General features: G+C 38.8%; 1 protein-coding gene across 4 annotated transcripts in view; it reads left to right on the top strand.

Moving 5' to 3' along the window:
• TRAPPC9 (trafficking protein particle complex subunit 9) overlaps window positions 1-25,659 on the top strand; it is a 458,914-nt gene that overhangs the window by 222,577 nt on the left and 210,678 nt on the right. For all 4 annotated transcript variants that reach the window (XM_085321706.1, XM_085321778.1, XM_085321550.1 and 1 more), the window contains 2 exons: window positions 2,289-2,442; window positions 14,374-14,464. In XM_085321706.1, coding sequence (XP_085177832.1) covers window positions 2,289-2,442; window positions 14,374-14,464 — 245 coding nt within the window. The remainder of the gene's footprint in view (window positions 1-2,288; window positions 2,443-14,373; window positions 14,465-25,659) is intronic.

Here is a 25,659-nt window from a genome sequence, read left to right as displayed (position 1 = left end):
ACTGAGCATGAAAGGCATCTGTGTTTGGGAAAAAGAGCTAAAATTTAATTTTACCCCGCTTTACCTTGGGTGTAAGTGTAGTCTTGTAGAAGTTTACTTATCGCAGTTACTTCCATCCATTCTGCCTACAACTGCATTTGTAATATTGTGTTACTGGTTGTGCTGTGTGCTGTTTTTCTCTCCACAGTTCTCTTTTTCTCAGATCTCTTTGCTTTCTAGCAGACAAATATGCTGTTGGGATTTTTTTTTAGATATATGTTTTCTCATGTAGTATGAGGTGTTGCTTAGCTAAAAATACTCTACCCAGTATAATTATAAAAAAATCCCCCAAAGATGGTTAAAAGAATTGAAAAATAAGTTGAAGTTCTGACCACTAGATGAAGGAAGAGGCAGAGCTGCCAAGGAGCAATATTCACTTCACTTTTCCATACCTTTGAGCTTAAAAGTGATTTCAAGCAGCGGTATACAATGAACTGTTGTCAAGAAAAAAATCTCACTATAGTCCCTGAAGCTGATGTGRATCTGTTGTGGACTATTGGGGAAAAAAGTGCTTACATGCATATGTAATTTCCAGCAGGAAAAGATTACCGTATTACCAGTAATGATCCATTAAAGGAAGAATGTTATGTGAATGCCTTCAATTAAATATTGCTAGGCTAAAATAGTTTTCTACTATATCGTTCACTGAGAAGAGTGTGGCACACTAAATAAATGAGTGGTGTTCTGGGGCTGCTGGAAGATGGGTTCTGAACATATTTGACTGTTCAGAAACAAAAATAATTTGTTGTTGAAATACCAATTTAGGTAACTAAGGATGAGTATTTGTGTTAGAATTTAAGCAGTGCTCTATATAAATTGGAAATCAGGCAGGGGTTTGCGTCAAGTCCTTTACCGCAGAGTAATCTCAAAGGCAGAAATGRTTTAGCGGTGTTCCAGTTGCAGCTCTGTCTTCCACGCGCAATGCCTGTACAAAATCCTGGAAGCTCCAGCGGCGTTCGCTGACTTAAGTCATATTTATATACCAGTGAGAAGTGATGTTATAGTCATGTTTTCTCACCTGTTTTTTTTTAATCCACTGTACAGATCATATCTAGGGGTTTTTCATTACATTCTTTATTTCTGATACAATTCTTGAAGTTCCAGTGATATACTTTTGATAGTTCATTTTAGCTTTTTTATATGCCCAACATTTGATGGTCTTTGCATGTAAATGAAGAAATCATTATGATCTCTTGCTACAGAAAAAAAAAGAAAAAAGAAAAAAAGAAAAAAAGAAAAAGAAAAAAAGAAAAAAATCTATCCCTTAGAGAGGCAGAGATTAATTCCACTGACTTTTTTTTTTTACATTTAAATGTGAAGATCAGCAAATATCTGGTCTGCAGAGGAGACAGCTTGTAGATGTGGTAGTTGTGGCATGGTGAAGCTTTTTGCTCAGAGTGAAGCATGACCTGCTTATTCAAATTCATCTTTCCACAGCAAACTGTATAATTTCTGGGTTATTCCTTGCTCTTATAGTTGCCTTGTGTCTTTTTCCAGTTTCTCTTAGGGTCAACTTCCTCTTAAATAAATGCTAATTATGCAAAACCTGTCTAGTTTGGTGGGATTTTAAAGCACTTTCCTGTTGACTTCAGTTACTGGTATTTTCTTTTGGGGAACACCTGTGGAAATTGTTTCCCTCTTTGATATAGGTGGGAATAGAGCAAGGGAGGAATAGTAACCCCACTGTATGATGTGAAATGCCCTTCCATACCTCCTCTTCGACTGTAGTTATGCTCCACCAATGGTTTTCAGTGCTCGTTGCTTGGCAAAGTTGTCTCAAAAGCAATGTATTTTTATTCTTCATTAATTACTTCTCTATTTCAGCCAATTTAAGGAATTAGAACTGTTTTGGCAGCACAGTACGTTAGATCTTTGACAACTTAATAAAACACACCAGGAGCGTTTGCATGCCAGGAGGAAAAGCAGATGAATCTCTGTGGAGCCACAGTGAGGTCAGCTGGTTCCAACTGCAAAACAAGTATCTTGCGTACTGCTCGCTAAGGCATTAAAACATTGCCTGATGCTTGTTTATCTTACCATCTTGAACAGGCTCAGGCTCCTATTTTTGGCAGYGTACGTCATATGGCTCCTACGTCATTACTGTGTGGAACAGATCCCGCTGAGCCCAATCCACTATCATCTTGTAGCGATTGGTTTCACAGTGGTCTGCAGAGGTTTCTGTAGAAGGCATCTCTTTAAAGTTGTTACAGTGATTTTTTCTTTCTTTCTTTCTTTYCCTTGCACTACAGTATGGCTATCCAAGTGGACAAGTTCAATTTTGAGAGCTTTCCAGAATCCCCTGCTGATGGGACCCAGTTTGCGAATGCAAAGCAGCTGGAAGAAGAAAGGCAACAGGCGAAAGGTCTGGAGATTAACAGCAAGCTGGATATTTGCTGGAAAATTATATCCTTTCATAAATACCTCATTTAAAAATATATAAATAGGTGCCCTGTAACACATTTTATTTTATAATTCAACTCACTGTATAGCAGTGTTACTAAAGAGAAAAGTAATTAGAACTATGAAGCTTATCATAATTGTAGACTGTTTAAGGTTAATTGTGCTGTATATTATTTAGATGATGTTTGGGTTTTACTCTAATGGCTTTTTCCAAGTCATTGAGTCTGCTCAAGCCCTGCATGTTTTTCAAAACTTTTAGGGAACTGAGGAAGTACAGTKAGGATTGATGTGTAGTAGTTTTACAGGGTCTAATTTTTCTCTTCTCCCCTATACTGCGTGAGTGAATTGAGCCCATAAAAGATGTACTAAATGATTTATAGAGCTTTCATATATTTAATTATATTTGAACAAATCAGAGCGTATTAGAAGTATTTATATCTAATTCTTTACAGATTTAGTAGTATAACTAATTTTAGGCAACCTTTTTAAGACTTGGAAAGGACTTCAGTGTTGACTTAGTCGTGAAAATCCTAAACATAACTCCCTCCAAATCATGCTTAATGCAATAAAATATTACGTCATTATTATTAATAAAGAAGTACATTAAGAAGATTTCATATACATTCAATTTGCAGTTAAAATAAACCACTTGTTTTCCTGCAAGTTTCATGATTTCCATAAAAATTCTTGGGTGAGGCTTACCAAAAATACCCTTCTCCATGATTGTCAACAGGGAAAGGTAGTGTGCTGCCGGCAGTCCGCCAAGCCAGGCGCTGCTACTGCGCGGTGTCCTTCAGGAGGTTTGTCTTTTTTACTCCAATCGTGCTCAAATTCGCGTGATGGTWGCTGGCATGAAGTGAGAGAAGAGTGGCAATAAAATCATGATTTATCTCTAGAGACACCTTTTTGTACTTTTAATTGTACTTTTATCTAGTGATCTGAGATGATTCCTCATTACTAATTATTAAAACTGCATAAAGCTCTGCATGGTTAGGCAAAGACAAGTGAAATATAAATGAAGTTCCTGGTGCCTGGTTCCACCCAGGTTCCCGAGGCAGCCTTTCAAAAAGAATTTCACTTGTGCAAAAAGTCAATATTTAACCGGAACTCACTTAGAAAATTTGCYTGTTATAGAAAGATGTAAATATTCTTTGATAGCATAGTTGAATTCTTATGCTGGAATTGAATGCAGAGCTGTCATAGTTTTATCAGGGTGTAAAAATACATCCTCATTCATTTTTGTTGCTGAGCAACACTGTTAACATCCGTTCTGTGCTCTGTATTTTGCTATCAGAACGATCAGTATGTAAGTCAGTACCTAAGAAAATTGATAGGACAATTCATTATTTTTATCCGTTAAATTCAGGGCAAGAGTTAGTCCCCATGTTTCTACAATTTTTATTATTATTTTTTTTGTAACCAGAACTAAAACTACTGTAATGTAAGGCAGTGAAGTGTGTGTATGTGTGTAAAAGTTATTGAAGAAACGTGTAAATTGTTTTCTAGATTGTATGTCCCAATGACAGTCAGTCTTTYTCATCCTTTCATTCCTTACAACAGCATTTAGATTTCAACCAGAAAAAGAAACAATTCTCTCCTCACTTCTATAACATCTCTCCTTCTGCCAGAGTAATTTGAAGCTAGCAAGCAGAATTTATTTCAGAAAGACTGATGGACAGCCTAGCTGTGTAAGCTTTGTTTTCCTTCAGAAACCACTCTAAATGCAGCCAAGAGATAAAAACTATTTATCTGCGAAATTACTAAGCTATRTTTCTGCTTATATTCCTTACCAGAAAAAGCATTTTTGCAAAGGCTTTGTATGAGAAGACGAGGTGACTTCTTAGGTGTCTGCCATCTTCAAACTACTTTGAGCTCTCCAGCTAACCTTTCTGTGCCAATATGCCTATACACGTGAGAAGAACATAGATTTTAGAGAACATAGTTTGGACAATTTTGCTATAAGTGATAATATATTATTTAAAAGGGAAGGGATATATTATTTAGTCTATTAGAAATAAATAGAAACCAATATTTGTTTCTATCAGTGCAATAAAATGGAAAAAATGAGTTGTCATGGTTAGAATTTATGAGCGATTCAGTGTTCATAAGTAACCAAAGAAAAGTTCATAAAGATGTTTCCAGCATAGGGAGGCCAAAGCCTATTTTTACATTTAAAATATAATTGGATTTGTGGTAGGAACAGTAAAGAAAAGAATAACTCAGTATTTCATATTTTTCTAAGCAAACCATCATCTGTGTTGGGAAGAATTACAGTATTTAGTTGATGTTTTATGAAATCGTCACACAAACAAAAGTTTCAAATTTTCAGTGGATGGATGACATAGACTGCCATAAAATGTCAATTATTTAGAACTCCTTGGAGTACCAGAAATAGTCCAAAAATGATGAGAAGTATCAGGTTACTTCTTCAGCACCTTCTAGTATGGCAAATGTATTTTCCATTGTTTTATCCATTGAAATATTCAGGTCTTCAACTGATGAGTATTTCAGTGTTTTGTTTGCAAAAGTACTGTAAAGCGTAACAGTTTCTTTTATGCTTTTGGAGAGTGRGAGGCAGGAGCTAAAGAGGACACAGCGTACTATTCAGGTCAACCTTTCTACATTTTTGACAGAACGAAAATTATTAGGAAAATGGACTGTCTTCTGAGAAAGCTTACTGCCATGCCTTTTCAATTAAAAAGAAACTGGAGTAATTTAATTTATAGTATCATTGAGATTATATGTGTATTGAGATAATTTAAATTAAGAACACGCTGTCTTGTTTTTAGCATCTGGTAAATGGCATCTGGTATCAGCTTATAAACCAGGGTTTGTTGTTTTAACACAGGATTTGAACAGATGGAGCACATGTAGTATTAAGGTGGCTAATATTTTCAATTTACGCTTCTCTTCATATTTTCTAAATATTTTTAAACAAAAGTCATATTTTTCTCAAGGAGCTTCTATGCATTCTGACTTCTGGATGAAGGCATCCGTGCTAAATGTCTTTTAAAATTTATAGAGTGCTGTTTGTTGCAGAGGGCTCTAAGATTTGCATCTTTATATTGATACTTGATACCTGACTTCTTCAGAGTCATAGCTTAAGAAATCAGATTCCGTAGGTGGGAGATGAAGGTTTTGTGGTCTGTACCCGCAAGAGATGATTACTCCTCAGAATATACCATTGATTTGTGCCATCCACATTTGACTTCAGAAGCTCAGTTATGTTCAAAATTATTTCAGAGAATTTGGTCACGTGGAAGTGATCTTCATTTTTAGAAGAGTATGCAAAGAAAGATTTAAGAATGTTCAGGTGGCTGAAGTGATTTTTCTTAGGAAGCACAGAACTACCTGGTAGAGGTGTCATCAAGAAGTTATTTATACTTCAGTTTTGTATTTAGTTCAGTTTGGCATAACTCTTCCTGCTCTTCTAATGGACAATATTTCCCTCTCTGTCTCTGGCTGCCTCTTCTCACTCTCCTGAAGAAGTGAGGTAAGAGCAGACTTGCTAATCTAGTGAGGAGCGCTTTAAACTTTGTACCTTGCAGGATGGAGGCCAAAGCCTGAAGAGTAGTGGGAGAACAACGGAGAAGGAAGATCCAAAGGAGAAGGTGGGTGAAATCTTCCTTAAAGAACTGGAAGAAGTGTCCCTATTGCAGGCAAGGAGATTTCTGGAGTGTGTTAGGGATGCTTTCTGTGTACAGGCTTGATTTAGCATGTGTGGTGCTGGATCTGCTGCTTGCAAATAATGAAGATCTAATTGGGGATGTGAAGTGTGATGGCATCCTTGGCTACAGTGACCCCAAGGTGATGGAGTTCAATATCCTGCGGGAAGTGAGAAAGCAGGTGGCAGAATAATGATTCAGGGCTGCAGGAGAGGAGACTYTGGAGAACTGATAGGCAGGCAGGATTGTACAGGTTGCAGAGGGGTCCAAGAGAGCTGATTGACCTTGAAGAACATCCTTCTCAAAGCAAAGTTTCTGAGTAGTCAGCAAGATACAGCCAACTCTTCAAGCAAGATGTAGCATCAGACTAGTTTGGCTGAACTGACAGAGCACAAATGCAAAAAAGAAATATATGGAAGGTGGCAGAGAAAACAAAACCGCACAGTAGATACACTGGCAACAAAAGGACAATCAAGGGAAATACAAACCCACTGCTGAGACAGYGGGCAACTTTGTAATCAAAGGCACTGAAATGGAGAAGGCTGAGATGTTCAATGCCTTATTTGTCTTGGTCTTTCCTAGCAAAGTCATCTCACAGGCCTACCAATCCTCTTTGCCTAATGGCAGAATTTGGGAGGGAGAAGTATTAACAGTGGTAGAAGAAGTTAGAGACCATGTCAGTAAATTTGACTCACAGAGGTCTATGGAACTGAATAGGCTGCATCCATGGTTGCTGAGAGAGCTGCCCAGGATCAYTGGGAGACTGATTCCCATCATAACCTTGGAAAGTTGCAATGACCATGATGAGGAGAGGTGACATGGTTTGCCCGTAGTCCTAAGGGAAGATATGATGCAATCCTTGTGGAAGTCACTTCCAGGCCCATGAAGGACAAAGTGACTGGCAGCAGCCAGCACAGATTTCACAGAGGCAAGTTGTACCTTGATCAGTCTGTTTGCCTTCTGTGATGAGATGACAAACAGTTTGGTGATCAGTAGCCAGACTGGGGAAGTATRGACTGGAAGGGTGGACTACAAGATRGGTGAAAGCTGGCTGGATTGCTGAGTACAGAGGGTTGTGATCAGCAGGTCAAATTTTAACTAGCAGCCAGTTATGAGTGGCATTCCTCAGAATTTGATCCTGGGACAGATACTGCTTAATATCTTTATCAAAGACCTGGTGGTGAGGCACCCTCAGAAAATTCACAGATGATGCTGAATTGGAGGGACCTGCAAATATCTCGGAGGACATGGATGCCGTTCGGAGGGTCTTGGCATGCTGGAGAAATAGGTTGGAGAAACCTCACGAGTTTCAACAAAATGCACAGGAGATTCTTGCACCTGGAATATAGCTCTTCTGTGCATCAATATAGACTAGGAACTGATTGCTGCTTTGCAGAAAGAACATTGGGTCCTCTAGGACATCAAGTTGAATGGGAGTCAGCTGTATGCCCTCGTATTGACGACAACTCCCAGCACCCTGTCCTACATAAATGAGAATATATGCAGCAAGTCAGGGAAAGTAACTATTACCCTTCCCTTGGCACTCCTGTGTGTTCAGCTGGAGTACTGTCTTGTTTTGCTCTCTCAGACTGATGGAGATACTGAAAATAGGATGTGGGAGGCCACCAGTGTGATTAGGAGACTCTAATGCATGTGTGAAGGGAGGCTGAAAGAACTGGATTTGCTTAACCTGGAGAAGTTAGGCCTAGGTGGGGATCTGGCTGCTTTTTTTCAGGCTCCCAGAAGATGGGTGTGGAAAGGACAGAAGCAGACTCTTCKTAGTGGTGCACAGTGAAAGGATGAGAGGCAACTCTAGGAAGTTGCAGCCAAGAAAATTCCAGCCAAGTACTAGGAAAAAACCTTTTACAATGAACGTGGTCAAGCAGGAGAACAGCTTGCCCAGAAGTGCTGTAAAATTTCCATCTTTGAAGATATTTAGAACTCCTAGACAAGGCTGCAAGCACCCTCTTGTAACTTTGACATTTTCCCTGCTTTGAGCAGCAGGTTGGATATTGATGTCCAGAGTTGCCTTCCAGTATAAATTTTTCTGTGATTTATGCAGCCTCATGGTGAACTGGATCAGAGAATAAGTCTGCTGCAAACTAAACTATCTTTTCTTCCCCTCTCTCCTCCTCCCTCCAGGTTTGGATTCAGTCTGAGAAATTTTCTAATCTGCTTCCCAGATCAAGTAAGAATTGCTATTTCAGTGAGATGAGACTCTAACGTTTAGGAGAATGTTTTAAGCCTGGCTCAAATAACCTTTGGAAATGCCAATTTAAATTTTAAAAATGCCCTACTGCCAATTTAAATATCATGTTCCATTTTTAATTTTTCTGACAGTTTTTTTCTTACTTCAGCATTAATTTTAGCGATGTGTATGAAGCCTGTCGTATTTGCAGTGTTTCTTACGTTCTGCAAATTGTATTTGGTGTCCCTTCCTCTAGTTTTTACTTTCTATATTTAAAGCCAGTTGCCAGCTTCTCTTCACACCATATTTTCTTTCAATAGTGTCAGCAAGGTAGCTGTATTCTTGATGAGCRGAACACAAAGCTGGAAACATTATTTCCGGTGGGGCTTCCTGTGGAATTAAAGATTTACCTTGTGTGTGTCAAATGTGACGCAGAGAGCTGGACCTGTCTTCTTGCAGCAGTTGATACCGATCAGTGTAGGACCGATGAGTCCTATGTTGATACCGATCAGTATTTTGCATATGGTCCAACATAACTMATCTCTGTTTGGCAATTATTCCCATCTTCCGTTTATGAGTTTCGTTTTTTTCCTGATACTTGGAGCTTTTCTTCATTGAATTTCATCTAAATAAATGATCTTGGTACATTGCACCGGTTTATTAAGTTTCTAAGTTCCAGATGCACAAATTTTATGGCTTTCTTTTTGTTTCATCATCTAAATAGCTAATCAAAATATTAAAAAGATGAGGTGTTTTACAGAACCTTGAGTTATGCCATTTGATATGCTGTCTGGGCCTGACAGCAAACCGGTGGTAATTGTTACTGAAATTTGCTTTTCTAAACGTTTGTCTGTGCAACTTTTAATGAGTTGATCATGATCATAATTATGAACCTCCGGTTATGAAAATACTGCGTGTTGTGGTGCTTTTGTGCATCAGGAAAGGTTTCCGGAGRACTGCTTCAGTTGGAGGGAGCTTTACATTTCCGTGCAGCTTCTTAACATCTACAATTGTTTACAATAGTAGCAGTTATTTAAGAACCTTAATAACTGGGTGTAATTAGTTTTAATACTAAAGAGCCACAGTAATAAGCTGGAAATTTAAAATACGACTAAGGCTACTGCTAAAAGTAAAATGTGATCATTAATCATTTAAAATTGTTTTTCATTAGTGTAAATTTTATTTATGAACATTTCCTTGTTTGTTTATGATGGTGTGGTTGCTTCCACCTGCATTTGCAAAGAAACTGAGAAATACATTACTGAAAATAAATTTTAGAAGAATGCAAGAGGTGGAGTACAACATAGCAGAGAGAAAGAAATCAGCAATTTTAAGATAGAAACCTTTTTTAAAAATATAATCCTCATTCTTTTTAAGCAGTAGGTTTCAGGTGGCATGCTCAGTTATGGTTGTGGACACCCAAGCMCATCTGAGATAATCAAAATATTATCAAAGACAAAATTTTGCTTTAGGAAAATAAGCAGTTCATTTGACTGTCATTCAGATTTTCAGCGTGAAACAGTTTACCTTATATACAATCTGTTGCTAGAGAAACACGAAATAAAGGTGTACTCTAAAAAATTTTTTTTTTTTCTTAAAAAGCATCTGGTAGTTGCGCATTCGTTGGCTCTGTTGGCTTTGGGGCCTCAGCTGAAAATTGTTTGCTTGTGCAAATAAAAATATGGTGTCTTAAATTGCCAAATATGAACAGCACTGGAAACTGAGAGTCAGCTGTCTCATTCCAGGCTGATGCATACGGTGCTAATAATAAAGATTATGTGGTAGGAGCCGAGGCCCAGGCTCCTAAAGACATTTACGCATCTGACTCCCATGGAACAGCAAGTTTTTAACCTCAGCGAGAGCTCAGCGAAACGTTTGGAGGTTTATTTAAGCTAATGTATTCCGCAAGRTCCAACTTGACTTGGGCAATGTGTACCTCTGTTTAGCTGTGCAATTTTTTTTCAATGAATTTGAAATTCTAGATCTTGCAATTTTGTTATGTATCGGATTCCCCTTTGAGCTAAGAACGAAAGTGTATATTGGCACTTGTCGCTGCCAGGGTTTTGGTTTAACTGACATCCGAAGGCTTCTCTTAGAAAGTAGGCAAGCCAAGTTAGGCTTTTTCTCTTTTTTGCTCTGGGATTTTACTACTGCATTCTCCAGTTACTTATGTACTCCAAGGCGATGCGTTGGCTGCAGTGTTCAGCCCATAATACCTCTAAATGAGCAATGTTGTAGAAGTGCCTGAYGTACACTCAGGAGACGCAGAGCAATAATATTTAATTCAATGCTATCGGTGTCCATTCTCTCTGGAAAAACTTTTCTAGTGTCTTATCACCCCATTTAATATGRAAAAAATTTCATTGTATCTATTTGAAATTTCAGGTGTTCCCAATTTGTTAAGTGTCCCTTGCCCTTCTTCCTACCACTGCAAGCAAAGTCTGCTTTCATTTTTTCTATACCCTCCTAATTAAGAGAGACAGTAGTGAGACGACTCCTTAGTCTTCTCCTCTTCTTGATGCTGAAAAAACCCTGTTCTCTCAACCTCTCCTCATCTGTCGTGTGCTGCAGCCCTCTAATCATCTTGGTAGTCCTCCAGGGGACTTTGTCCAGTATTTTGGTGGCTTGTACTGGGGAGCCCAAAACAGACCACAGGACTTAGGAAGTGTAGGTATATGCCTTTTTGTATTATTTGAGCCATAGATATGCATATTTTTTTTTATCACTGTAAATGCTTGTGATAGAAGAGGAATAGTGGCTTAAATATAGACTTTCTTCCGGTTTAAATATAGACTTTCTTCTGGTTATTCTACTACCCTGAAGAACTACTCTTTTTTTTTATTAGTGGGCCTCTGAAGAAATATCGCATGCAGAGCAAGTCTTCTGCACCACCTTTAAGAAGTTGGTATTAGCAAATAATCTATAGATGCATTGCTGTGTTGAATTTAAAATTGCAAAATGTGTTTTCCTTATGAATACGTGGATCTGCTTTGATGGCATTTACCAATAGTAAAGTATGGAGAATCACCCTTTTTATTGTCATTTTATAATGGTAGCTGAGACATCAAGCTTTCCATGGAGCTTTAAGCATTAAAAATTTGTAATATTCTAGGCATCACTGTGAGCTAGTTGTAAGTAAATTACAGTTAAGTTAGTTTAACATTACAGTTAATGGCAGCCACTCTGTTTTAAAACTTCTTTAAAATATTGCCTTTTTATTAGTTTTTCTCTCACTTACTTATATTCCTTACATTAAAGATGTGGTAAAAGAAATATTTATCTGCTATCTCTATAAAGTAATCCAAATTATGTATTCTCTATCCTATAACTCCATTAATGGAAATTGTTCTGTCGTGTTGGTGTCCCAGGTCTTATTCTTTCAGCAGTGATAATTTCTGGAAGTGACATTTTGCTGCCTTCAATTTTACAGATAGGTGCTTTTCTTTAATGTTATTTAGGGCTTTCAGGCTCTTTGAGATTTGTAATTTTTTTTCAATTGTAGTCCTTTTAGGGAAATGAAAGCTATTTAAGACATTTTTCAGTCCATATGAGRCCATGAGGATTATTTAGAAGAAAAAAAGTGGTATTGATCCCCCTCTTCTACATCTCCTTGAGTTCTTGAGTCTAAAAATCACTAATTGCTAGACCTCATTTTAATCTGAGGTTTTTAAGATATTTTTTCCTGCCTCTTATGTTCTGTGGTCAAAATGAGTTATCTGCAGTACCTGCAGATAAGTATCTATGCAGATGAGTATCTGCATAGAAGAAACACATAGGAGAAGGTATCTTATCCGTCACATTCTGTGCTTCTCTTTCCAGAGTTTTGCAGAGAAAGTATTGGGTCATGCTTAGGAGCAGTTTATAAAAACTCATAGATTCTTCTATCTTAGATCTACATTTGAGTAAAACAGTTCCAGTAATTTTGGAGTRGTTGGGTGGAACCTCAATCTGTCTTGCTACCAAGAGGAATTTAGCCCTTAATTACAGTTGGACTTTTCTTTACCTATGGTTACTTCAGGAGCATTTCTGACTCTGTGTCCATCCGTTCCTCTCAACCTACCTGAGACAGGGGCCTCTCATTCYTGTTCCAGGCTAACTGCATCCCAAWCTCTMTGTAGGACGTTCATTCTGTTGTTGTTTTTAATTTATTTTTCTTATTTTGTTTTGTGGATTGAAAAGCTTGAGAAGYGCTTAAGTCTTCATTTGCTGAGTTTAGTGAGGGTTACTCCTGAGATCTCTGTTGTTAGCAACATGTCCATTCCCAAAYGGAGCGCTGGCATCTGCAAACTTTGTAAGGTTTGCCTGCCACGAGGGAAAGATACTCTGGCATCCGGTGGTCATTCCATCTTCTTTTCCATGCTTTTGAGAGTTGCATCKTGCACCCCAAAAGACAGGCAGCGCTAACTAAAGGAACAGGAAGTCTATGGTCTGTTTTTGACTCAAGGAGAGATCATTCCCACTGGAAACTTTACCTCAGTAGCCTTGAAATTCTGCAGCCACTCAAAATTTATAGTGACCTTCTAGTAAAGAGAGCAATGCCTGATATTCGACACATCCATCCCATGCTCTAGGTTTGGATGGCTGTAGAAGATTAAAGTGGTATGGTGTTAGAGACCATAAATATTTAGATGATATCAATGAAAAGCTGCATTTGCTGGCTTTGGTGCAACTTTGTACCATAAGAGTAACTGTTTACTCTTACCTGGGCAAGGCTTACAAAGGTCATGTCTTTGGAAGCGATAATTTGCCTTTCTGGCTTCCTGCCCAGGAATACAAGACTTGTGCATTCTGGTTGATACTTACCATCAACTGCAGCATGCTTTGCAACTCCAAAGCTGGTAATGTAAACCTCCCTCACCTTCTCACTTTCCAGAAAGCAGCTGACTTACAGGACTAGGGCATTGAGTGAGTTTGCTCCTGGTCTTTTTTCCTGAAATTCTGACTGCCAAAGTAGGTTTCCCTTTTTCAGAATGCTGGTTCACAGAAGTGGGGAGAGATGATTTTGGAGCGATTAAATGCAGAATTGGAGTTAATTGGTAACTGATCAGGCCTGGGATGTAAGCCTCATGAATCCTTGGCTGAACTGTTCACAGGATACTATTGGATGTGTTTCTGATGGTTGGTCAGAGCTGATGTCTACGTGCTGTCAGATCCCCTGCCTATCCAGTTGTCACCACCGATGCAGCAGTAGTGATCCTTTCTGGCAGCTAGAGCAGCTCCACCATCTCCACGCCTGGGGCGGAGGGTCTGAGGACCAGTCTCCTTTTCCTGGCCCTGWTCTTCATCGCAAGGGTGTTGATGGTTCTTTGGGTTACACTATCCATGCTTCTCGATAGTTAGAGGCTGTCTGCTCAGTGGCAGTGCACTGTACTTAACATTCACTGGTAACCGAGTGTGCTSTGTCCTGGGACTTAGATTTAACTGCATCAGGAACCCAACTTATGGCTGCTTTTCTTCCTAACATCCAAGATCGGAGCTGAAAGTTTGCATGATTTTCCATCAGTGTTTTTAAAGTGTGTAGGCTGTATTCTCCCCATGCCTTGAATACATTTGAGTTTATGAGGTAGCCTCGACCTTAATTTTATTTAAAAAAATCATAGTTTTGATGGACAGATCCCACAGAAAATTATTATTAGTTTGTTTAAATGGAAAATACTGTCTTTAAGTTACACTGGATATTGTTTAACCTTTTATATTAGAAGCTGTTTTGAAAACAGGGATTCTGCTTTTCCCAGCAGTCTGTTGCAGAGCTTCACTGCCCTTAATTCGGGCCCCACCAAACTCGCATCTAGCCAGTGTTCACAGCTTTCCCAATGTACATTTGTTCCATTTTGTATTGTCCTGTTAAATTTAACACTTTTTTTGTTTTCAGATTGCTCTTAATTTGTTGTTTTGACATCTGAAGTTATCAGCTGTTCTAATTACTATCGTCAGCCAATTCATGGGTTAATAAGACCCAGTCCGTAGCCGTAACCTTTAACGAGTCTCTAGGATGGAGTTTTGATTTTCAATAATAAAAGTTGTGTGCATTACCTGCTCTTTTCCTCTCTGAATCCAAGTTTTTCCTTGATTCTCATTTACCCTTCCCTGAAGCGCGGAGGGGAAGCCAGTGTGGAAGGTGTTCTCAATCAGCTGGTCCTAGAGCATCTGCAGCTGGCTCCTCTTCAGTGGGGTGAGTAACGTGGAAATCTATCAATGACCCTTTTGGGGGAATGTATTGGTTTGTAATTCTTGGCAGTACTTTTTCCTCAATAATGTTCTTTGTAATGTCATCAAACCTGTTTGCAGTGTGCCATGTGTGAGAATGCCGAAGTTTTTGTTTACAATTAATTTTCAGTCAAGGATACTGATGGATTTGCTAGGGTTTTTTTCTTTAGATATTTTTGCTTAGCTGAAGAGAAACATAAAATTGAGCCTATTTTATTTTAAGTATCAGTGTTCAGTGGTAGTAACTGTGAGATCTGAATATGCACTTCGTTCCTGTAATTTGTGGTCCTGCTGGTTTTGTGTGAGAGGTGGCTGCTGCTTAAACCTTTCCTTTGCCTAATAGTGTGTATTACAAAGTAATACCTCTAAAATGTCTTCATATGGAGTTACAACAAACTCTGTGGTATATTTATGATCTTAATCTAGGCATTTCCATTATTCTTGCTTTTCAAGCACAGAAAAGGTTATTACTCTGGGTAGTGGAGAAGAAGATCTTCTCTTAATTACGCATTCAGAATGATGTTCAAATTATGAAGTATTGAGTTAATTTAATTCTGAAGAGTCATGAAAACGTGACTTCTGTCTGAGGTTCGTAACAAGGCTTACTTAGAGGTTTTGAAACATGTGATGTTTTATCCTCAACACTTCTATTACAGGGACAGTTTACTGAGCAAATCTCCAGTTCATCAGAAAATTGTTTTGAAAGCCTTTTGTTTATAAAGCAAGTTTAACTGGATTCGCCTTGTTTTAATGAATTTTATGACCTAAAGAGGACCAATTTTAAGAAACAGTGATACGTTACTGTTGATTGAGTTAACTGTTAAAGCTAAGGAGACCTCGAACTCTAAGTCCAAACTCTAGTGTTTATGTATATTTGCTGTTTAAATGCTCTTTATTTTTCAAGCATATGGACCATCCTCAACAGGAATATTGAAGTTTGTAAGGTGAGAACATGAAAACAACTAATGGTTTCAAATATGTTGTATACATGTCAGACCTTGACTGTAAACATTTCTCTCTAAAACTGTGCTTATCTGGCCTCTGCTCTTAAGTGATGCCAGACTCTCAGGGATTTGGTAGCCCTTGCTTGTAGGACTTGCATTGGCCACAGACACCTTGGTCCTTATCTGTGAACTAAGTGGCTTGTGTCAGACSTGAGTTATGAGGTCTGTCTCTGACGGGTCGCTTCGGTGTCATCTCAGTCTGCTGAGCTCTCCTGGCCTTCTAGGGGTTTGCAACCTGAGCTGTGCATCTGAAAATSTTCCCTTGCCCATTTCCTGTGGGAGAGAGTCTTAAAGAGGAAAAATGTGGAGTTTCTTTGTTTTCTTTTTTTTTCTTTTAATTTTCTTCTGACTGGTGAATGCCACCATTTCCGTAGTAAAAGAGACATTTGGAATGATAAGATTGTGTTTGCTATTCCTGCCCAAATGGTAATTCATTTTTGTCTGCCTGCAGGAGAACGTGAATGCAGGGCTGATCTGTGGTAAGACCAGCTTGCCTGTGCAGTTGGTAGTTTCTGATACTGCTGTTTAATTCAGTTAAAGTGTCCTTGTTACTGTAGCTTTCAGCCCRTATGAACACTGACCTAAAGCCTGTGATACTCACTGCCTCATAGACCACTGCRAAATCCTTTGACACAGTCTGTAGGCTGAGTATGACTGAGATTTTTCTGTATTAAACAAATCAGAGAAAGGGAGATCCTATGGGATCTCAAAGACTTGGTAAATCCCTAGATAGCTTGCTTAGGGGTGGTGACGTTGTTCAACAGGTAAGATAAAAGATTAAGAAAAAGACTAAATTTKGGGGGAAAGTTTTTTGTTTTTGTTTTTTCAGCAGGAAATACTGGTTTGGTAGAAGTCTGCCTTGTTTTCGTACCTAATATTTTCTAAATCTGAAGTCACTATCGAACGTATTATTGGTTTTTGCATAACATAAAAATTACATCCACAGAGAAGCTGTAACTCACCAAGGAGGTTATTGAAAAGGACATTTCAATTAAATACCCTTTTCTTCTTGAAAACAGAAAGGAAAATGAAAATAAAAAACCGTGGAYGTGTTTCTTTTAATTAAAACTTCAGATATTTGGTGGTTAAATCTTTTGTTTAGTTGACTTTACTACATTGTAGCCAGGTAACCTTGATGGCAGTCAGATAAGGAAAGCGAGGGGGGCGTGTTAAAAAGGGCACCGTGGCCATGGAGGGACTAACTTTTTTGATTTCTGTAGAGGATGGAATAGGCATTCAAAGATTATGTTCTCAATTTGGTAGATGGTAATGATAAAGAGGTGCTGGACTGTCTGGACAGCCAAGCGTGCGTGTGCACGTGTCAGGTATTAACAGTGCGACGTTGTCAGCCAGAGTTGGAGTTGGCATTTTTAGCAGAAGGTATTTCCTGTTCAGCTCTTCTGGGGCACAGGAAAGGGTCTGGGGTTTCAAATCATCCCAGGCCTAATGTGAAAAGTGAATTTGGTATCCCTGTGTTTATTTTTTTTTCCCTGAAATTTGGAAGTAATGGAAGTAGTATTTCTGTTTTTCCTGTGGCTTATTAGAGATCTCAACTACCTTGCAGGAATCAGCTCTTTCATTGATGGTCCAACGGGAAGATAAACTTAGGAAAATAATCTTAAATTCTTTAAATATTGAGGTTTCCTGCAAAAAAAGAACTACAGTCTTAATTATTAAGGCATTTTTTGTGAGTTTTCTCTACCTACTTCTTTTTTTTTGTGCTGTTGATTTTTTTTTTTTTTAAGTAGCTTAAAAATATTATGGTACTGTCAGCAGGTTGAGGTGCTTGTTTCTCTCAATCATAACACTTGTAATCACAGCCTTGCTCAGCTCTGAGTTTTCCTTTTTAGGTGGGTAAGAACTGCTTACATCTTAATTTTTATTCAATGCTAGCAATTATTTTAGTACAATCTTTGCATATTTTGACTAAGAAATGTTGCCTTGTGCAGTAAAATTGACTCTATGATTAGTCAAGATTTTTGCCGTATTGATGGTTACATTGAAAGGTTTTCTGCATTATATATGCTTATACTGAAACATGAATGAATATTTAATAGGATTTTGATTAAAAAAAAGCTGGCTCTTGTACAAGCTGGAATTCAAAATTCCCTTAAATTTTGACATATTTAATTCATACTAGAGCAATATTACACTTCTAAAATTACAAAAACACATTGAAATAATTTTTCATGTAAATTTGACAWTCTGTCTTTGCATTAAATACAAAAGATGACTGTTAAAAGATAGCACTAAAATGTCGGTCTGAGAGTTAGAAGTCAGCTTTAAAAGTAGTTGTGCAGAGCAAAAAAGTGACTTTTGGTGGACAGTGTTGTTCATGGTTTCATATACGGTAGATGACTAGGCAGGAAAAAAATATTTAAAACATAAAGGATCATTGAAAAAAATACGTCAAAGGGCAGAGTGAGAGTTCTTAATGTGTTGTTAAAATTGATTTTAAGATTTAGGACATCTCYTTAAAGTGGAGTTGTCTATTAGGGAGGTTATTAAATCACACGTAATTGAAAAACATAATCCTGCTCAACACTAGCAAGTTCAGTGTTCTCTGAAATTTATGGCATATTTTYTTTTTACTGCTGGGCAACAAACCAAATGTAGGAATAGATGTGGTTTTAAGGTGACTATATTAACATCATCAAGTCAAAGAAAYGTAGCCTGCAGAGATTGCGGCGGGGAACCGAGACTCTTCCAAGACATAGTGTTAATGCCAGGTCTGGGGTTAGGTTTGGAAATGGTCAGGTGGCGGCTTTCAGAGTTGCTTGCACGGTAATGTTTTTTTCAATCTTTATTTGATAAAGCTGCCAACATTTTAAATGCTGTATGCAAAAAGTTTTGTTTAATTATTCTCCTTCATAAAACAGAAGAARCTTTACTTCCCTCATTGGTTGCAAGCTCCAGGTAAAGATGGGATACTTGTCTTTTCTTGATGGTATGTAGAAGAGTGAAGGCTTATTAGAGAAATTTGATTTAGGAATTTAGAATTGTGAACAAACTTTCAAGTGTTAAATATAATGATTATCATATAATTCAATGCAATAGAATATGATAAACAAATATTTAGCTCTTCTATTGCTGGAGAAACTAGCTGAACAACTAACCTCACCACAGGAAAAGTCCAGAAATAACTTACTGTTTTCAGTTCATTCTTTTGTTTCATTCAGTTCATTCTTTTGTTTCATTCAGTTCATTCTTTTGTTTCATTCAGTTCCTTCATTCTTCACTTCTTCATTTATAATCCATGAGTTTTCAAGACAGATGATAACATTTCAAATTAAGCCTGGATACGGTTTTTGCAAGGCAGGAAGTTTAATTTTCCAGTATGTGACTGAAGGGGAAACTAACGCTTCCGTTACTGAACGCTCTCCGGATCGTAATTACGGAAAGTGGTGCCAAACAGCCAAAGTCTTAACTATTAACCTCTAGGTAGAGAACGTTGCACGTTTTGTTGTGGGTTCACCATAACTAGGCTGCCTGCTTGCATCGTGAAGACATGCTGTATTTATGGAAAATTCAGAACTGAAGGATGGTTTTAAATTTTACCTCGTAGGGGAGTGGCATCAGGAGAGGAGGTAGATGTACGTGGATTTTGAAGTGTTTTATGAGTACACAGTCCCTTTTACAACAGGTTGTTTGGAAGTTCTGTCTGCTTAGGTAGTCTGACAAAACATCTTACAGAAAGAAGTATTTACTTTCTAAATAAACTATTAACAAATTAAAAAAAAAAAAAAAATAATTTTAATAAATTAAAAAGCACCCAGTTCTTAATGCATGGAGCTTATTTATTTCATGGATCTTAAAATTAATTACTGCACCTACTCATCCATTTTATTTYGCRTTTTCCAGTCAGACCTCAGATCRTAATTAAATATTTCTACYGTTCATGGGATTAACTCTTAGGGACCGTAGCAGTGTCAAACCAGAGTGTCCTGAATGCAAAGGAAAGTATTGTGAAATGTCTCTCAGGAAGTAGCTGAGGAAATTGGACATCTCTAAGGCTGCAAAGGTGTGTTGTGGATGCCATCATTCTGTTCATGTATCAAAGTAAGACATTCTTTAATGACTGATAGTTTAGAATTATGATATGATTATGAGCCTGGCTATTATGATCAGTGCAAGGATGAAAGCAAGAGCATCAACCAGAAAAAAATTCAAGAGCAAGCTGTCCGTAATGTAGAGAATCTCAGTGTGGCTCATAGAGGCTGAAACAGAAGCAGTCGTGTGGGAGATGAATTCTACTAGGTAACCAACCTTCCTCATCCATTTAGAAAAATCTTCTTTTTTTTTTTGTTTTTATTTTTAAATGCAAGAGAAGTGGGAAGGCTTTCATATCCTAGCAGCTTGCATGCGGGGGATATTTTGGCAATGTCAAGCTAGCAAGATGCTTTAGTTACAGGGAAGTGTTAAGGGACTAGAGTAGTACATTGAAAAAGGGACTAACTTGATGAAACTAGGGCATCTTGCACATTACTAATGTTCTCACGTGTCAAAACATGCTATTGTGTGATATACTTTGAATCAACTGTTGTTTCTAATTTCTACCAAAGTCTTGGTTATTCTAAACTGAAAGGAAAAAGTAGTAGAGAAAGGTTTCAGACATTAGTGGACCAGTAGTGATTTCAAAGATAAGATATTGAAAATAAAGAGAGCACCCTAAAGTGAAAACAAATGAACAAAAAGTCACCTGGAAAGACAGAGAGCTTGAGACAGTCAGGTCAGTGCAAAGCCCATGGGTACCTCCATCGCGGGTGTCCAAAACATCTGGTAGCTGAAGCTGCAGGGCAACTATTTCTAGCARATCAATGAGAAAAGGCTGGAGGGGAAAATGAGCTTACATGTTATTGGAGTGCTTTTGAGTATTGCTCTTGGACCATTCTTTTGCAGTTTCACTAGTGTGAATCGTTAGTGACCTTTACTTTTTTCTTAAAAAAAAAAAAAAAAAAAAAAAAAAAAAGCATAAACTGATGAAATATGTTGATGGCTCAAAGATGAGCACCACCATCTCTCCAAAAAAGGATCAGGATACCACACAGGAATCAATAGATGATCTGGAAAACCAAAGTACTGAAAGTAATATGGATGAAATATAGTCCAGAAAAGATTATTATCTATGCTGAGGCTACTAATGTAGAAATCTGCTTGAAGTGACTGGAGAGGAGAAGGTGCTGGGTGCATCTGAGGAAGTGTTACTCTGGACTACCCCTTGATTCATCGATGGAAAAAAAGGTGCATGTGATGTTTGTGCAGGTACTACCCATGAGAAACTTCCTACAGAAGAGATGAATTCATACCAGAATAGCAAAAAGTAAACTTCTGGAGGTGATCAAGGAGTGGAGACTCTTGCGCTTACATTATGGAGATACGACAAAGAAAACTAGACTGTGTATTAGAAGTCTGAGGAGTGAGTGTAGACCTCACCTGCTTGACCTGCTTTTAAGAATTGAGCTGTTTTTTTTTTTTTAGCTGTTTTTTTTTTTTTTCAGGACTTGAGCTAGTTTTACTCTGAGTAGTATCTAGCTTGCTTTGAACTGTGTTTTCTCTGAGAGTTTTTTTTTTTTTTTTTAAATTTAGTAAAATTAAGGCATAGAGAAAGAGATGATTGATCTCCAAGAATGCATCAGAGGCTCAGGTTCCCTACAAGGGGAAAAAATTGCTGAAGTAGGGAAAGTTTTTACACAAAGCATGCTGAATATAAACGTCCATTAATGAATATATATCATGGAGTCAGTAAGGTTGGAAGGGACCTCTGGAGATCATCTAGTCCAACCTCTCTGCTCAAACAGGGTCACCTGCAGCATGGTAGACAGGTTTGCATCCAGGCGGGCCTTGATCTCCAGAGAAGGAGACTCCACCACCTCTCTGGGCAACCTGTTCCAGTGCTCCATAACTCTCCCAGGGAAGAAATTCCCCCTCAYGGTCAGGGGAAACTTSCTGTGCTTCAATTTCTGCCCATTGCCTCTTGTCCTGTCACATGGCACCACTGAAAAGAGTTTGGATGCAGTTTGGAACTGGACGCAGTACTCGAGATGAGGCCTCACCAGGGCTGAGGAGAGGGGCAGGATCACCTCCCTCCACCTGCTGGCAACACTCTTCCTAATGCACCCCAGGACACCATTGGCCTTCTTGGCCACAAGGGCACCTTGCTGGCTCATGGTCAACTTGTCMTCCACCAGCACTCCCAGGTCCTTCTCTGCAGAGCTGCTCTCCACAAGGTCAGCCCCCAGCTTGTACTGGTGCCTAGGGTTATTTTTCCCTATGTGCAGGACTCTGCACTTGCCCTTGTTGAACCTCAGGAGGTTCCTCTTCGTACAGCTCTCCAGCCTGTCCTGGTCTCTCTGAATGGTAGCACAGCCCTCAGGTGTGTCAGCCACTCCTCCCAGCTAGGTATCATCAGCAAACTTGCTGAGGAGGCACTCCATCCCCTCATCCAGGTCATTGATGAAGAAGGTGAACGGGATGTGACCCAGCACTGAGCCCTGGGGGATGCCACTAGCCACAGGCCTCCAACTAGACTCTGCACCACTGATGACGTCCCTCTGAGCTCTGCCTTTCAGCCACTTCTCAATCCACCTCACTGTGCACTCGCCTAACCCACACTTCCTGAGCTTCTCTAGGAGGATGTTATGGGAGACAGTGTCAAAAGCCTTGCTGAAGTCAAGGTACACAACATCCACTGCTCTGCCCTCATCTACTCAGCCAGTCCTTCCATCCAAGAAGGCTACAAGAAGGCTATCGGATTGGTCAAGCAGGATTTCCCCTTGGTGAATCCATGCTGGCTACTCCTGATCACCTTCTTTTCCTCCATACGTCTGGAGATGACATCCAGAAGGAGCTGTTCCATCACCTTTTTTTTTATATATGTGTGTATGTGTGTGTATATATATACATACATTATATATATATATATATATATAATATACTATATATATATTTTAAGAAAGCATTAAGGATTTTAGCACAATCTTTCTTTAATCAATTGTGGTAGGAGGAAAATACATTACTTACGGTTTATTTGGTCACATTGTTCTGATTARTAAGCAACTTATTTTGTTTTCAGTATTTGTTTTACAAAACTTAATTGTAGTATTAAAGGGGAAAAAATAATTTGCTATGCATAGACTTYTTGTGCTTATTTGTAGGAATCCTGTTCACCACATTATGTGTAAGCCATTAGAGGTGACTGAGGAGCACTATAAGGATGATAAATTGTAACACAGTTAAGCTAGGTGTTTAATTTTCTAGGTATTGTTAGACATTAATCTGAACGTTGAGTTCATCTGTTATGAAATTTAAAGTTTACAAATCATARTGAAAAAATCACGGATATGAGTTACACTTTGAAAAAAGGTACAAAGACTTATAAGGAAGAAGACTGAAGAGGCAAAATTGAAATTTGAAATGTGAAGCAATTGATGCAAAATATCACCARACCTGCAGGGAAATAGATTTCTTTTGTTCTGCTGGACACAGAAGATACCATTTGCATAAAAATTTAGAAACGTGCAGTTCAGCCTGTGTGGGATTGGAAAAGAAAAAAGGGAAAAACCAATCAGAAGWTCTCCCTATTAACAAGAGAAATAAGAAAGATGCTTTGATCAGCCAGGATTTTAATTACCCAGCAATTAAATGAACCGTACGGTGAAGGGTGCAGAGAATGAGAAATGGAGAGTATGCTAATGGAAATGTATTGCCTGCGTAGGACAKGTTCAACAGCTCATGGTTTCTCTTAAAAATAAATAAATAAAAATAATAATGCATATGCTTGGGACCTAATGGCATATCCGTTGCAAGCAAAAGTAGCCTTGGTGTTCTCATGCACCTATGCCCGTATCTACCCTTAATGTGCCTTAACTCCTAGGTTAAGGTCAGCCTGGCCTCTGAGCAGTGGTTCTTTGGTGGACCAGCATTTCGGAGGGAGTGAAGTTGCTTCAATTTTAAGTGTTTGTCCTGAAGGATTCCTTTATTTCCTCAAGGAAGCAGAATGACTGTAGTTAATGACTATAGAGAACACAAATCCACCTTGGTAAGCCTTGTAGTACCAAAATCAATAGCTTCCAACTGTCAAAGMCTCAGCAATGTGAGCAGAGACCAGAACGGAGAGATTCGTGGGAGCAAACGTAAGCTATCACTGCAGTTCTCCCTCCCTCCCTCCCTCCCTCTTTCTCTCTCCCCCATCCGCATTTTTGTTCTGTCTCTCTGTCTCTTAAAATTTGGCAGCTAATTACTTATTTTCTAGCTTAGAGATTTTTTTTCCCCCATCTTCTTTTTCTCTATTTTTTTTCTTTGCCTGTTCTTCCACGGTTCTTTAAATTCTTTGGCAAAACTGAATGTCAGAACTTTTTATCTTAATGTTCATGTTTATATTGTATTCTAAAACTTTGTATGTGGCAATCTTTTTTTTCTCTTTTTTTAAAAAAAAGATTGCAGAGTTTTAGGCCAGAAAGGCATTAAAAGCAGGGAGCTTTTTGATTTGATTTTCAAAGGAAGCTTGTCAAACAGAAGGTCTTTCCTGAGTCGTGATTCTGTGTCTTCATTGATACTGCATACTCAGCACTGAACTTACTGACCTTAGGTTTTCGTGTGTGTGGTTTTTCTTTTCTTTTTTTTTCTTTTTCTTTTTTTGATTACACTTGATAAACAATTAGCTCTCAGTATCCAAGTTAATGGATAAAGGAAAAACCCAGGTATTATGTGTTGGGGAACATAACGCAGCAGCTTCACAGCAAATCACTCTTTGGACCTACCTGAGCTCAGTAGGGCCCAGTTCTGCTGGGAAGTCTTTGAACGATGCTAGTAGCTGTGAGAGGATTTATCAAGTCTGATATTGCGTGATGGGAAGGTTCAGAGCTGCTTTTATGTTGCACCCAAACACCAGTGGGAGCAGCTCAAGCCTGGCCTGAGCCCTTGCCTTCCCCACTGCTAAGGCGGGTGGGTTGGGTGAACCACGTGCTTGCGCTTTTGCGTTAGGATGCTTTTATCCAGAGCTGTCGGTTGAAAAAAGATACAGTTGGAGCTTGCCTGTCCTCCCCAGAAATTGAGGCCTGACCTGGCCAGGACTAATAAACCCAACTAAGAGGGGAGCTCCCTGCATGCGGCTATGTCTCTGTGCAGGGCTGCCAAGCAGAGGTGGTTGGGAACCATGAAGAAAACTGGGCTTGGGAACCTTGATGGAAGCCAGTGTTGAATACCATGATGGAAAAAGGTTGGGAACCACAAGGGAAGTACCCCTGAACTGGCTATGCACAAGGTTRAGTTAGACCTAAGAAGTCAGTTTTAGCTCTTGCTTCCACACCGCATGAGATGCGGTACACTTTGCTGTATCGAACTGAACCTGGAATGGAGTGGTTGTATCCCCTAGTTCATCCTCCCGGAGCATTTATTGCCAAATTGTGGTAGYGAAATAAGGAAACTTACTTTTTTTTAAAAAAAAAAAAAAAAGAGAGAGAGAGAGATAATTAAAGGTTTTAAAGTGGCTGAAAACAAGACCAGTAGACAGCTATCAATTGGAGGGAACGAAYGTCCTGAACTTTGTCAGTTAAACAGGCAGACTGACCTCTCCGGGTTTCCTAGCATCCCTTATTTCGTGTAGCTTGCTGGAGCACCCAGTCGGTGGGTGAACATCTGYTCCTGAGGAAGCTATTAAGCAGCAGTGCTCTCGTTGTTAGCTATTTATCGACTACTTTTGTTAGCAGTTAGGAGGAACTTGGAAAGAAATGAATCTCTCTATGGATACTTACTAGTGATGCGTAGGGTCCCCATAGTGTTTGAAATCAAGCTCGTGACATGAACTACATGCTTTTTACGTAAAATGTTACTTAATTCAGAAATAGCTTGCAGAAGATGTCCCTCTAGCTCTGTTTGGCGAGGCTTTTATAAACTTAGAGAGCTGTCTCAGAACCGTACCGTGGGCAGGGACTTCCAGTTTAAACTTATTTGTGACTCATTTTCCAGCCCTTTTGATCTTGTGTCAATATTGTTCTTTAGTTTAAATTGCTTTCCCCCCCCTCCGTTTGCCTTTTTTTCCCTCTTTCTTCAGTGCATTTACACACAGCAGTCACAGAACAAACTCTTCTAGTCACCTTGATAGTAGTGTTTTTTATTTATTTATTTTTTATTGCCTACCCCACAGTTAGCTTGGTAG

Source organism: Rhea americana, unplaced genomic scaffold (assembly GCF_003343005.1).
Source record: "Rhea americana isolate MKP2758 unplaced genomic scaffold, rheAme1 scaffold_0, whole genome shotgun sequence".
NCBI classification, from domain to species: domain Eukaryota; kingdom Metazoa; phylum Chordata; class Aves; order Rheiformes; family Rheidae; genus Rhea; species Rhea americana.
Note: the sequence above shows the minus strand (reverse complement) of the source record. Positions and strands in the feature narration are given on the sequence as shown.